Source organism: Myripristis murdjan, chromosome 1, assembly GCF_902150065.1.
Source record: "Myripristis murdjan chromosome 1, fMyrMur1.1, whole genome shotgun sequence".
Classification (NCBI taxonomy): Eukaryota; Metazoa; Chordata; class Actinopteri; order Holocentriformes; family Holocentridae; genus Myripristis; species Myripristis murdjan.
Window position 1 is genome coordinate 15,904,763 of NC_043980.1, and position 13,323 is coordinate 15,918,085.

At 41.0% G+C, this 13,323-nt stretch overlaps 3 protein-coding genes across 5 annotated transcripts; all 3 read right to left on the bottom strand.

Annotated features, from left to right (window-relative positions):
- Positions 1-805: 805 nt before the first annotated feature.
- LOC115364593 (forkhead box protein D2-like) lies at positions 806-1,827 on the bottom strand. Its single transcript, XM_030059119.1, has one exon. It carries the CDS (start codon positions 1,745-1,747, stop codon positions 818-820), a length of 930 nt encoding a protein of 309 aa, XP_029914979.1. The 5' UTR covers positions 1,748-1,827; the 3' UTR covers positions 806-817.
- A 976-nt stretch (positions 1,828-2,803) lies between these two features.
- On the bottom strand, positions 2,804-9,135 carry zglp1 (zinc finger GATA like protein 1). Of its 3 annotated transcripts, none has more exons than XM_030065369.1 (5): positions 9,005-9,135; positions 6,436-7,863; positions 6,139-6,248; positions 4,590-4,683; positions 2,804-3,998 (listed from the first exon to the last, which is right to left on the bottom strand). In XM_030065369.1, the coding sequence occupies exons 2-5, from the start codon at positions 7,848-7,850 to the stop codon at positions 3,866-3,868; spliced, it is 1,752 nt and encodes a 583-aa protein (XP_029921229.1). In that variant the 5' UTR covers positions 7,851-7,863; positions 9,005-9,135; the 3' UTR covers positions 2,804-3,865. The 3 variants fall into 3 exon arrangements, with proteins under 3 accessions (XP_029921229.1, XP_029921391.1, XP_029921312.1); XM_030065531.1 differs by having other exon boundaries at positions 6,436-6,605; positions 9,005-9,134; XM_030065452.1 differs by having other exon boundaries at positions 6,436-7,885; positions 9,005-9,126.
- Positions 9,136-9,447: 312 nt separating this feature from the next.
- fdx2 (ferredoxin 2) lies at positions 9,448-12,740 on the bottom strand. The gene is made up of 5 exons (XM_030063581.1): positions 12,528-12,740; positions 12,097-12,148; positions 11,124-11,230; positions 10,947-11,034; positions 9,448-10,836 (listed from the first exon to the last, which is right to left on the bottom strand). The coding sequence occupies exons 1-5, from the start codon at positions 12,712-12,714 to the stop codon at positions 10,680-10,682; spliced, it is 591 nt and encodes a 196-aa protein (XP_029919441.1). The 5' UTR covers positions 12,715-12,740; the 3' UTR covers positions 9,448-10,679.
- Positions 12,741-13,323: the final 583 nt, after the last annotated feature.

Sequence of the window (13,323 nt, forward strand, 5' to 3'; positions counted from 1 at the left end):
TATGCTGAAACAGCCTTAATCTCCATTGATTTAGGTGAATCGAAATTCTTTAAACTGGACCTTATATGATAGGTTGTATTAAACAAACATAAACAAACAAACAAACAAAATCTATTTTAAAAGATTTTCAAAAATCAAAATATTAACCTCATATAATAATAAGCTCATATATGAGAACCGGGGGGTCATGAGCGCTGCGTGGGTTCTCCATTAGGCAAACAGGAATCAGGTGCTCTGTGGAGAGGGCTGTATAGCCGTGTAATAATAAAGGCTTTTTAACATTTTTTCAACGGAGCAGCGTGCCTTGGATATTTTTAACAGTGGATGTTCATTTAAAAAGTAGAGGAGCTTAAATATATATGTTCCACTGACCATAATTTCATATTTATCATTTTTTAAAATCAAAATTTAGAAATCTAATATCTTTTTAATTTTTCATTTAATCCTAAAAAACTAATAAAAAATACACTGGGTAATGAATTATTTGAGCCAGGCTAAAAAAAAAAACAAAACATGCAGGCTAATTAAAATCGCACAGACACATTAGAAATACAATCACCACTTTATTCAAAATATTACTTTTTTAAAATTGTGCGATTAGGTACATAAATTAATTTAAAAAATGAAAGACTGTAAAGCAAACTGTCGATAAATGAAGATTATGGTAGCTTGTCTGCAACCTTATCATTATTAACATTATTTACAAAATACTTTTAGACTATTTGATTTGAAGAAAAAAAACTGTCTATTGCGAGGCTCAGAAGATGAAGACACAGTGACTCTCCGTTCAGGGATGCCTCGTCATCATTAGCCTGTATTATATTAAGTTTGAGGAAACTTTAATGGTCCCAATGGGGAAATTGGGCAACTGCGTAACAATGTAATTGGGCATCATTCCATGAAGTGAAACGGGAGACATGAACGGGGAGTTGGGAGCCAAAGATGGGACAGCGGTGCAGCGTCCCGGGTCGAAATGTTCAAATGTTAGAGGAGGGAAAGTCTTCTGACCGACAGTCCTGGAGAGGAGCGACGAGAGCGCGGGTAAGATGCTGCTTACAGGTGGGATGTTGGGACTAGCGTGGGAACCCAAACGACTCCCTATGGTTAGATCGTGGTACAAATCTAAAGCAGACCCCTGGAGAGAGGAGCCCACCCTGTGCGCTCCTGGGAAAGGCAATCCAGGAATCAGGCTGCGCTCCTGCGCACCGGTGTCCTTTAAGGTCCCCGTGTTGAAATGTTGCCTCTTAAAGCGTTTCCTGCGCCGGAGAAAGCTCCCATTTTCAAACATATCGGCCGACATGGGATCCAAGGTCCAGTAATTCCCCTTCCCAGGATTCCCAGGCTCCCGGGGCATTTTGACAAAGCAGTCATTCAGAGACAAGTTGTGACGGATGGAGTTTTGCCACGCAGGGAACTTCTCTCGGTAATACGCAAAGCGCTGGCTGATAAAATCGCATATCTCACTGAGAGTTAGACGCTTTTTCGGGCTCTGGAGGATGGCCATGGTGATGAGAGCGATGTAGGAATACGGGGGCTTAACCGTGGCGGCTCTCCTGCTTGGGGCAGCCCGCAGTCGGGCTGCGAAGTCCCCCTCCTCCGGCTCCTTAGAAGTGAGGGAGGACGCGCTTTGCTCCACATCGCCACTGCCCTCATTCAGCAACGAATAATCCATATTCCTCTCATCTTTAATATCGTCTCCCTCCACGTCAATGTCCGTCTCCTCCATGGGTTTGTTGTCCAAGGTCATGATCTTCAGAGGGTCCAGTGGCACCTGCGCCAACAGGCGAGATTAGCGCCTCTCCAAGGCAGAACAGGCGCAGACCCGCGGCTCGCTTTCCATTCACAAAAAAAGGAAACGCATCGGACTGCGTCTTTGACTTTTTAGCCTCCCACGCCCCACGTCTTCGTCCGTCCCCTCGTGCAAACATCCTGTTTAAATCAAAGCAGAATCCATACCTGACACAATGAGACTAAATGAAGTTTGAGTAATTTGCAGAAGGAAAATTATGGATTTTACGCCACACAAAACACAAAACTCACACTACAATATGAGAAAAGGTTATTTTAATAACCCATTTTAAAACATATAGGCCATTTACTGATCATGGTAACAGGAACAATTACCATCGTGGTCATGATGGATATATCTGGTATCCTAAAAATACAGGAAAGACTTTTGTGAATATTTGTGGCAAAAGTGCTGCTATTGCAATGGGCATTTGCAACTGTAGGCTATGGGATAATGTGGACCTGGATACTATCGAAAACAGTGACATATCATTGTAAGATAATCCAAAGGCTGCTAATGTATTTGCACAAAAGCCAATATTTTATGCTAGATCTCCTTCTCTGTATATATCTATAAACACATTTTATTGTAGGCTATTGTAAGGGGTAGGAAAGAGTACACTTTTAATGAGACTTTCCACAGCCAGTTTCCTCAGCCCACCGTGCGTTGCAGGCCTGTTTGCCAAGTGGGTGGCCTCGCACAGATTGATACAGTGCAGCTATTATTTCAAAACGGATTACGTCTTCCTCTGATTTGAAACAGTCACAGAGAAAAAGTTGTCTGTCTCACCATGTGCCAAACGATCCGGCAATAAGGCATACAGAAGGAAATGATCCTCGTGTGCAGCTACGCATATAAAGATAGGGACAAGCCTACTAAAACCAAAGTGCTTGCGATTTTTTACGTTAAGCATACTTGAATTAACTTGAATGTGCTTTTTATGTGCCCACACACGCACACGCAATTTCCAAATTCAGTAATACAGAGAAATTTAACTATGGAAAACAAAATTGATATTTCTTAGATAATTTAATGCAGACCAAAACCCATACAGACTCACAGAATATTTTTTAACATAAATTGTAAGGAATTCAGTGCACCAATTTATCCAGCAAAAATGTAATAGTTGTCCAAAAACAAGAACCACCCATGGAACAAGAAAATAAATAATGACAATCACAAACACCAACAAGGACAACATCAACACATCAATTTAACTTGTGTAACAAAATGTGTACCTACTGAACTTAGACTAGTGGACAGTCTTGGTGTCAAGGTCAAGTGAAGTAAATTGTTTTGCAGTTAACAAGAATAAACGCAGCTCTGAGCTCAGGTTGCAGTCTTGGTCATGTACAGAAATAACTTCTATTGCAGCCATCTGGCACCGTTGACCGTGATACACAGGCAACACTGAAGCAATCTAGGTGAAAAATGCCAACAATTACAACCAACAGTACTTTTCCACTCTGTGTTTTACTCCTTGTGGCCCACCTAAATCACTCCATTTATTTGCACCAATAAATAACTCCAAACTCTGCTGCTAACAACAATGTCCATTTATACTGCAACAGCATACTGCAACACAGACATAATGGTCAATTAATGTATAAACCTATCAAAATCTTCATTGACATGTTCTTTTGACCCATCAGCTGTACACAGACTGTCAAATACACATTAGAAAATAGTATAAGTTGAGAGATGTGCATTTAAGATTGACTAAAAGGTCAATATTCAAGTCATAGTTCCATCCATTCTTCAAGTGTGGAGTGCAAGGCCTAAGAGTAGATCAAAATCCCTGTTTATATTTTCTGCTGATAAATATAGCACCGGATGAGGAGTTGCAGAGCCAGAGGGACTGCGTGGCACTGCCTGAGGTAGACTTAAAGTAAATTCAACAAGGTAACAATGGAATTAATTTAAATATTAATTAAGATTGCTCTTCATTGTTATATGATAATTTTTTTTTTCCTGGAGAATTGCAGGAGCACAGCATATGGTCTTGAATCACTGTAAGTGTGTGTGCAGAGCTTCGTCACATGTGGACTTAGAAAACTTTGCTTAATGTATGTCGCCCTAGGCTGTGTGTTTGCGCTGAGCCGAGGCCAGCCTCACAAAGTTTCCACACTTGAGGCAGCACAAGTTTGAGTTGCCCTCTTTCCTTGGGATATGCCAGCAGTTGATACAACGCACTCTGTACTTCTTATACCTTCAAAAAATAAAGACAACAGAGTTAGGGTGTTAATTAAACTACATTTTCTTTCAGGCTTATAGTGAATGTTTTGTTTATATTGCCCACCTCACCCAGCATAGCACGTCTTATGGGTGCTATTTTCAGCAGTATGCTGTTGTGTATTTCTGGTGACTAAGACTAAGCAACAGAAAACCTCAGGCCATAAACGCCCGGTAACAAGTAATGCATGATATAGTAATGGTTTATTGTTGTAATGATGTAATATGCACCCCATGATAGTGCATCTCTGCAAGTTGTTGTTGATGCTTTTAGGAAAACAATGGAAGGAATTACAGTCTGAAATGGCATACACATGAACGTTAAAATGTTAAGTACTGCATCCCTTGTAACCAGGCAAAATAATCTTGTGAAAAGTGCCAAAAAATACTATCTGGATAAAGTGAGTTTATCTGTAGTTGGCTTCTTTGAGTTAAAAGTATGATTTTGGAGTAGGGTTTCTTAAAGACAACACATGTCATAATTATGGACACCTCCATTGCAACCATTATTGTAAACTGACCTCAAACATTTAATTTATGGCCAACAGCTTAAGTTAATATAAGTCACCTTATTCCACAAGCGTTACAGAGTGGGGTTCCATCCTCAGCATCTCTCCACATGGGAGTCTTCTTTGTGCAACATGATGCACACATTTTGCTCTCTGGTGAAATGAAAGAAGAAGAACATACTCAATTAATTTTAAGTCATGATTACAGTAATTTTATGAGTCACTTCCTCAAAAGACACTTGTGAAGCAACACCTGCTGGCGCTAACTGACTAAAGGAAGGCGTTGTAATGGAAATTAAAAATTTCAGGTGAAAATCATATTTCACTTATCAAACACAATATTCCTACTCCTTGGGGCAGTGTTGTGCATCTGTGATGCCATTCTATGACGGAGCTCTATAAAAGATGAATTAAGCACAACAGAGATGATATGTCATTGTGTGTTGTTCATTTCGGTATTTAAGTTTATTTTAACATATTTTGAATTGCCAGATATGGTGTGCTTATAAATCCCTTGCAAAACCTAAAGAAAGCAGTAGTCACTGCAGTGAACGTGTAATGACTTTTGAAGGAGCGTATCAGTAGTGTAAAGAACTAAAGTAACTTTGATTCTGGTGCCACTAAAAATACAGCAACTTAAAGGCATCGGCTGTACAGCTGAAAGTAGTAATTACATGTTTGAATTTCTTTGCCGTTTCTCCTTCCTTTTCTCTCCATTTATTACATGGCCTTAAGGGAACTATTTGTTACCCATTATGGTCTTAGGATGTTTACACAACAGTTTCCCTAAATACCTCCTTTATTATCATTCTTCAAATGTATTCCACCTGTCTTGAGTGTGGGCATTTGTAAGCAATTTCTGCTGTGGTGGCGACCCCTAATGGAGGAAAAAGGGACTTCACACAACAGCATAAATGTGCAGAATATTTTTTCCCCCATATTCATGATGTACTATTAGTTTGACTATAGTGAAGAGATAATCCAGATTCTCCCAACTATTTTGCTAGGTGACCTCACAAAATTCCTTTTAAAACATGATGACTCTTCCCGGACATTGTCATATTTACAGTAGTAGTAGTGTTTTATTTAGTCACTACACACAATACAACAAGTATAAACAATATAACATCTATTATACAATAATATTTTAGACAGTATACTGTAAACAAAGAATTTAAGAGTAAGATTTAAGTAATGACTGAAAAAGACACAGGCAGAGGCATAATGCTTATACACACCTGTCCTACATTCTTATCAAGTTAAGCTACATTCCAGAAATAAAAAATAAGTTTAAAAAAATTCAAACTTGTAAGCCTAAAAATAGTTTTATAAAGCATTCCTTTGAAAACCAAAAGCACACATTGTTAAATTTAAATTAGCATTGTTCCATAATCTAACCTTTACAATGGACCAATATAATACAAAATATTTTGATTACACAGTGGACCAGGAATCAGGGTAAGTGATTTTCAGGGTGGCCCATTTAATTTGCAGTAGTCCACACATTCCTGCCTGAAAGGTCTGCAATAATGTCTACATATAATGTGCAGATGTGCTCAAGAAAGATCAGCTTGTTTGGATTGCAAAGGTACTGTTACTGTTACTCACTGGAAATGCTGGTGGTCAGGTCAATCTCGTCATCTGAGCTGCTAGTTTTGGAGCTCTGGAAGGACCGGGACCTCACCCTGGGTTTTCTTACACTCTTTAAGAGCTCTTTGCTGTGGAGGAGGCACAACAGATAAATGTGTATCAAAGGGGTAATGTTTAAAACAGCATCTTCCTCTCATGTAAAAATGAGTAAATAAAAGTAATGACACTAAATTTGAGAGGGCTGCAGTGTGATTCTCCATTATGGACAGAAAACAGCATGTCAAGATGTTTTTCCCAAGCTGAAGCTGACATTACCTGTACTTTGAAGTTATGAGGAGCCGACACTGCTCCCTGCTGTCGTCCAGCACTGTTTCCATGCGAAATGTAACACCTTGAAAGTCCGGGTCTTGGATATCAGCGCTCCGGCTGGGATGAGGCTGTTTTCTGGGGGTCTTGGTTCTCCATGTGGACTGGGAGGAACGTTGCTGGGGAAATGGATGAGCACTTGGATGAATTTGTATGCATTCTGGTTTAGATGTTTTAGGGGGTGGTGGGTTTGTTTCTCCCTTAGGAGATTTCATCTGTGGGAATAGTGGGTACTTTTCTTCTTTGGGAACGTGTCTACAATCTGGTTCAGATGCTGTAATTTTGTCATCTTGTTCCAAGACCATGTGAGATCCATCTTCACTTCTAAATGAGAATATTGCAGATTGTGATGAAGGCAAAAGGGAGCTGTGTGATGGCAGCTGTGTGTCAAATGGCGTCTCTACAGTCCAAGTTAGGTTTGAGTTAAAGTCGAGTATCACTGCTGGCTTTGGCATCGGGTATTCCTTTGTACTTACAGACGGGTAAAGTGCTACACTTGCATCTTCATTTGAACTGCAGGTAATATCCTGCTCCATATCCTCAGAATCCTCTTTCCACTCCAAACCCATGAAAACATTAAACTTGACCTGTGTTTTGTCTCTGTGTGCAGGCTCTGATGAATATGCTGTTGTATTTTTGTCCACAAGCTCAAGCCTAACTGTGTCTATTTTTTCAGGACTCTGTGGGTGAACAATACTGCCAACTTTGCAGCTGTTCACACGACACTGCACTGGGAAGCCGCTGGATCCTTCACTGCAGTCTCCTCTCAACTCACCCATAGCGCCTTTGGTTTGGCTGTTACAGCCTGTGTTTTCTTCTCTCTCACTGATGAATGAAGGGCATTCTAAAGGGTATTCAGGAATCACACTGTCACCTCTGCATCCCTGATCAGTTACATCTGCTGCTGAAGCAGATGAACTGGCTGTTGAATTGGTGGATTTTAAATTTAAATCTGTGTCTTTTAGGTCTCTGTCATGGAGAAGCCTTTCACACTGCAAGTTGATCAGGCTCAGAACTCTCCAAGGGCTACTGTACTGAGGACTAGACTCAACTGAGGCTGTGATCTGGTTATGGCTATCTTCCATGCTAGTCTTTGATTGGCTGTAAGGCGTCATATGAGACAAACAATGCTGAGAGGAACAATGAGAGCCATTAAATGAATGTAGATCCTTTGCCTCCCTGTTAATCATGAAAGGATCCTGCCTAAGTAAGTTCTTAGGCCATGTGGGGGGTGAACGGGGGTCCAGCAAACTATTGTGGGCAGGGGATGCTAGTTTGGAGGCCTCCTGGCGAAGGTAGAGGATTGTGGATTGGGTGGCATCTTGCTCCATGGTCCCCTGGTTTCCCTGTGGTGCTGTGCTCATTTTGAGGCAGTGTCTGTCATAAAGAGAAACAGCTTCTGTGCAGATGGATGTTGATTTGAAGTTAAACAATTAAACACAGTAACACAGTATCTAATACCATTTGAGTAGCAGTCCCAAGTACTTAAATGAAAATAATTATTGATGCCTCAATAAACAACAATTACAGCTAATCAGATAGAACTACTACACCTGTGTTAAATACTGTTTCCTAACTAAAGTCGATAATGAAAAACTATTAGGTTTTTGAGATATGTAAACGTCAAGTTCAGAGTTCAAGTTGGTTTCCTTAAAAAGCAGGCCATTCCTCAGTGAAGCAGTTGTTTACTCAATCTCAATTTTAGGTTTACATCACAGTTAAAATAACAAGGTTAACGTGGCTCTGACATGATGACATATTTTGGTTATTTAATTGTTTAGCTAGGCGAGCAAAGCCGAGCTGTCAAATTGTATTTGATATTAGATATTATCTATTAGATTTGAAGCGAGGAACTCTCTTTTTTAAAATAAATGATAAAATGCAAAGTATTACTCATTATGTTGCCTGTGTTAACTCACCGGGACAAAGGAAACAGAACGTTGATGTGGTTTGGAATGTTAAAATGTTGCGGCCTGTGTTCGAGAATGCCAAGCACTTTCGCGGGCACTGTGATTTCAATTTCTGTCTCGAGCGCAGAGGGGGGGCCGGCCAGCCCACTCATGTCAAACTGACTTAATACGTTTAGAAGTGTATGGCATGGACATGACAGTCACCAGCAGTAGCCTGCGTGTTACTGCAATGCGCTGTCGACAACACATTTGTATCTATAGGCTGTTTAGGCCACTTTGGAAAACTAAAACTTTAATTAGAATTTGTAATAAACGCCATCTAATTGTGCAGATCCCATCCCAGTTCGATGATCACAATATTCTCAATAGCCTAAACTGTGATGCTACCACACCTACTCAACAGATCAACCTTGAGTCCTAATCACTGATCTTTTCCATCTCCACATTGTGATCCGTCATGGCCTCCGATAGCCAGCTCATCCTCGGTGTCATGGTAATGCACATTGCGATCTGATGCTAAGCACCAGAGAGCAAAGTTACGAATGATAACACACTCTCTCTCTAACACACTTAATTTAACTGCGATCGCCGTGCAGGTACATGCTCACCTTAGATCTAGTCTTGAAATCGATCATCAAACCGATCGCAAAGTGTGCCACTTTCATTTGACTTCAAACTTTAGACGATAGTCGCTTGTCAGGATTAGATCCGTGTTTTGGGTCAAGAGTAGCTGCACGGGTGTTTTTGATTTACTGTGATTACGCCTGGTGGTGCATAAAAGTGCTTCCTAGGCTGCCATCCGGTTTCTCGGGGCGAGGAGGGACCAGGGCATCGTGCTTTCGGTTGACATGAAATGCTACTCTGGTTTTCTGGGCAAAATGTACGCATTCAAGTAGCCCAGTACATTATTTTCCAAAAAACCCACAGAATTTGCGGCCTAGGGATGAGCGACGGGACGTTGTGTTTCTCCTTTAGCCACCTGTAGGTCACCACAGTGGGAAATATCAGCGGCAACTTGTTACGCGGAGAAAAATCAGTTAAGAAGACTGGCTGCTTAAAACTGATTTTATTGCACAACTTCAAGTATTTGCAAATTAAAGAAATGCCATAAATATACACTTACATTTGTGCGTATGTTGGACAGTTACAGTAGACCTAGTAAGTGATGGGTATAAAGAGTAAACGCAATCCAAGTTAGCACAGAGCGCATTATCTCCAGTCTCTTCTCTATCCCTCAGTTATGATCTGGTACATCTGAACCACCCAACTAATCTAGCCTTGGTTCACTGTCACCAGAGCTCAAGTGCTGCGAGTCAACATCTGAGTGTTATGGACTTTGACAGGAATTTCACATGTGTTGTGACAAAACCAGTGTTGGGGTGAAAGGCAAAATGAATTTCACAGTTGAAACATGAGGTCACCCCTGGGTGTGAGGAAACGTCTTTTAAAGACAATGATTCAAATCTTGACAATGATCCAGGTTTTGGTGGTATGTTTTTGGTTGAAAACCCAGCCTCTGAGCCTCAGGTAATTTTAAGCTGGTGGCTTGCAAATACAACACGTTATCCTCTATGGCTGTACTGGTCATTAGGTCTGGGTTCAGTACCATGCAGGTGAAAGCACTTTGCTGGCTGATGAATAAGGTTCAACTAGAGTGAGTGGGGTAGCTGCTGACAAGCCACCACGCACCTACAAATGATCTCAGCTCCAACACATTTATAGTTATAGTGAATGCTATGCCTACTATGTCAGTGATAAGGTGTTTCAAGGTGATTAAAATTGGACTAGCATAAATGAGAACATATTCTGTTGATATTTGTGCGTATAAGAGCTGTAACATGGAATGTTCCATTCAAAGACATAAAGATGGACTTTGCTAAAATGTTGCTCTGAAATGTGTAACAAAAAACAGGAATACTATCTCTTAAACCCTCTGAGGATTTGACAAATAACAGTTTGCGGGACTGAATGGCGATCAATCCGAGCCTGAGAATTCTTCATTATATATAAACAAACACAATGGCAGTTAAACCATTACAGTTCTTCAAGGAGGAAACCACTCATTCCAATTTTGAAGAGATTGGTACAAAAGTTGACTCTTGTCTGGTCTGTTTTATCTGCCTGTCCTGTCATTGGTTAATTCTCAGTCGGCAGACAGCTTCTTGGGAGTTGCTATAGGCCGTGCACCCCTTCTCAGTCTCCACCTCACCAAACCAGTGCACAGTGCGGCTAGCTAGCGACTACACCCTCTTGTCTTTCTCGCCCCCCCTCTCTTCACAAGCCTCAGTGGGGTTTGGGGACATGACCGTCAACGTAGAAGTTCCTTGTGACCGTGGGCAAGGTGAGCTCAATGCCCTCGAGCTCTGGGGTAAGAATGATCTGGCACCCTAGCCTGGAGTTCTCCTGAAGCATGGGTGCCATGTCCAGCATGTCATCTTCCCTAGAGCACAAGGATGGGAAGGCACAGTTACAATGAACTCACACACTCATGTTAACAAGGGTAATGTTAGGGTCAAGGAGAAGATCATTATTCGTAGGGATCAGGCCTACCTTTCATCAGGTTCTGGTAGTTTATTAAAATGGTCACTGCTCACGTAGACATGGCAAGTTGAGCAGGCTAGTGATGCCTCACAGGCTCCTGAGAGGGACAACAGACAACAGTATGTGACCATGTTGATCTACCACTGTTTCACAACCTCGTACAGTACTCTAGCATTAGACTCTCACCCTCTAGTTCAATCCCATGCCTGTGAGCCAGGTACAGCACATTGTCTCCCACTTTGGCCTTCACTGGGATCCTCTGGCCAGACCGATCTATATATACCACATTGACCCTGAGAAAAGATATCAAATCATAATAGGTCCTCACACTAGTTCATGCCTATGACCCCAAACATAACCCCAGTTTGAAAGGATTTACCTCTAAATATGACACTCAGAATGGTCAATACAGACCAATATAATTAGTAGAAATCATGATGATGTGATTGTGATTTGTAATCTGACAGGCAGTGCAGCAGCCTTTTTCTACATCTTTTTATCCTCAATAAGTGGGTAGTAGGGAAGAGGGCTGGGCGATTATGGTCAGAAATGTTATCATGACAAAATTATCAGCCAATATCAATCATTATTTCCATATGCATGTACATCAAATACTTAAGTCACATTTAAAAGCTACTTTATGCTTCTGAGTGAAATCTGAATAAACCAAAATCCTAATCACATCATTATACTAATCTCCTTTAGCCTTCCAAAATAGTAACACTATTCTCTATTGAGGCCAAGATTGGCAGTTTGTGCATTAATCATGGAATATAATCATTTTAAATGTATCCATATCTTCTTGAACATTTTTTTAATCTTCATACTGAGTAACAACATATTGTGATGGTTATTGTTATTGTTTTATTGCCCAACTGCCTGAGCTCCAAATGTGTTAAAATTACATTAAAGTTTATCTTTTATTCTCTATTCAGAAATTCATTTGAAATATCATTCCTTTTAGAAAAATTCAATTCCCAGTTATTTACGACTTGCAAGAGCCAACACTGCAATTTCATGCTTAAGATGTACAGCCTCTAATAAAACTATCATCTGCCGGCACTGACACCAACGCAATCAAAAATTGTAAAAAAAAAAAAATTAAAAAAAATCGCAGTTTCAATGTCCTCTTCACAATAAAAGCCCAATTTAAACTTACACATCCTCGGGGTCCTCCGCATTAGAGCTCCCCTCCTCACTGTGGTTAAGACCTTTAAAAGCAATAGAAAGGACAAAAAAGTCAGGGCTGCGGGTGTTTCTGTGATCAATAGCGACATCAGTCAAATCCTCCACTCTCAACCTGGAATGGGAGAATTTCACTTGTTGCATAGGGTTTCACAACACAATCGAGGATGATTAGTGGAGTTGTTTTGCAACTGTTACCCAACAGTCCTCAACTTGAACTTTTGGTTTGTCGCCTGCCTCGGCGTGCCAGCTGCCGGTCAAAAACAGGATGCAGAGATTTCAAGCAGCAGCTAAGCCTTTACTGGCGAAGAAACCTGGCCGGTGTCAACACACGCAGAGGAGATGTGCTCTGGGTCTGAGTAAGCTAGCAGCCGGCTAATGACGTTAGCCAGTTACGCCACTCACCTGTGGTCGAGTGCAGGTGTCGGGTTAGTGTCCCAAAACGATGGAGCTGTCCTGTCCGTGACGCACCAGCCAAACCACCGACACAGCTGTTCAGCCTGTACAGGTGACAAGTGCCACACCCCGGTATAACCCGAGAAAGTGTCAAAGTCAGACCCATGCTTGATCGGACCGCAGCGGCAGCCGCCATGACACTGTTTTGATCACATGGTCCCAAAGAAGCCAATGGGAAAAAAAAGCCCTGGCCTAGCGAAGTCTATGCTGTGCGCCACACTACACTGTTCCGACAGCAGAGGGCGCTGCTGCTTCATATACCACACAAGGAATGACGACTCATGTCCTGTTCAAACTTTTGTCCCCCCCCCCCCCAGGTTGCATTTCAGTGGTGCTGCTTCGATTGTACAAATCACAAATTTGACAGTCTTTCGTCGTTTTAGTTTTCCACTGTTTCATTTTATTTTCTTCCATTTTCTTACCTGTGTCAGTTGCCTATCCTATCCTGTTCTTATAGGTCTTGTTTTATTTTTATTTTTTTAAATTTATTTTATTTTTATTTTTTATTTAGGTGTGTGTTGTTTTATTTATTTTGTTTTATTCATGTGAGCTATTTTCTAAAACCCTACAGTTTTGTAACAGTAGTAGTATTTCCTTGACCAGCCCAAGAATGTCAAAGCTATGCCTCTGACCAAGGGAGCAGGTCTGACTGCAGATCAACAGGTTTAAAACAAAATGTATTATGATTTCATATTTCCATGAAGTTCCCATTCATCGTAAGCCCCATATTCATATAATAACAACA

Bases quoted from the DNA above. Each gene is read 5' to 3' on its own strand.
- fdx2 (XM_030063581.1), bottom strand. From the start codon at position 12,714: ATGGCGGCTGCCGCTGCGGTCCGATCAAGCATGGGTCTGACTTTGACA. The intron at 12,149-12,527 runs GTGAGTGGCGTA...TTGCTTTTAAAG, and splicing joins ACACCTGCACTCGACCACAG to GTCTTAACCACAGTGAGGAG. The intron at 11,231-12,096 runs GTAAGTTTAAAT...ATCTTTTCTCAG, and splicing joins GCGGAGGACCCCGAGGATGT to GGTCAATGTGGTATATATAG.
- zglp1 (XM_030065369.1), bottom strand. From the start codon at position 7,850: ATGAGCACAGCACCACAGGGAAACCAGGGGACCATGGAGCAAGATGCC. The intron at 6,249-6,435 runs GTAATGTCAGCT...CCTCCTCCACAG, and splicing joins CTCATAACTTCAAAGTACAG to CAAAGAGCTCTTAAAGAGTG. The intron at 4,684-6,138 runs GTGAGTAACAGT...TCATTTCACCAG, and splicing joins CCTGACCACCAGCATTTCCA to AGAGCAAAATGTGTGCATCA.
- LOC115364593 (XM_030059119.1), bottom strand. From the start codon at position 1,747: ATGACCTTGGACAACAAACCCATGGAGGAGACGGACATTGACGTGGAG.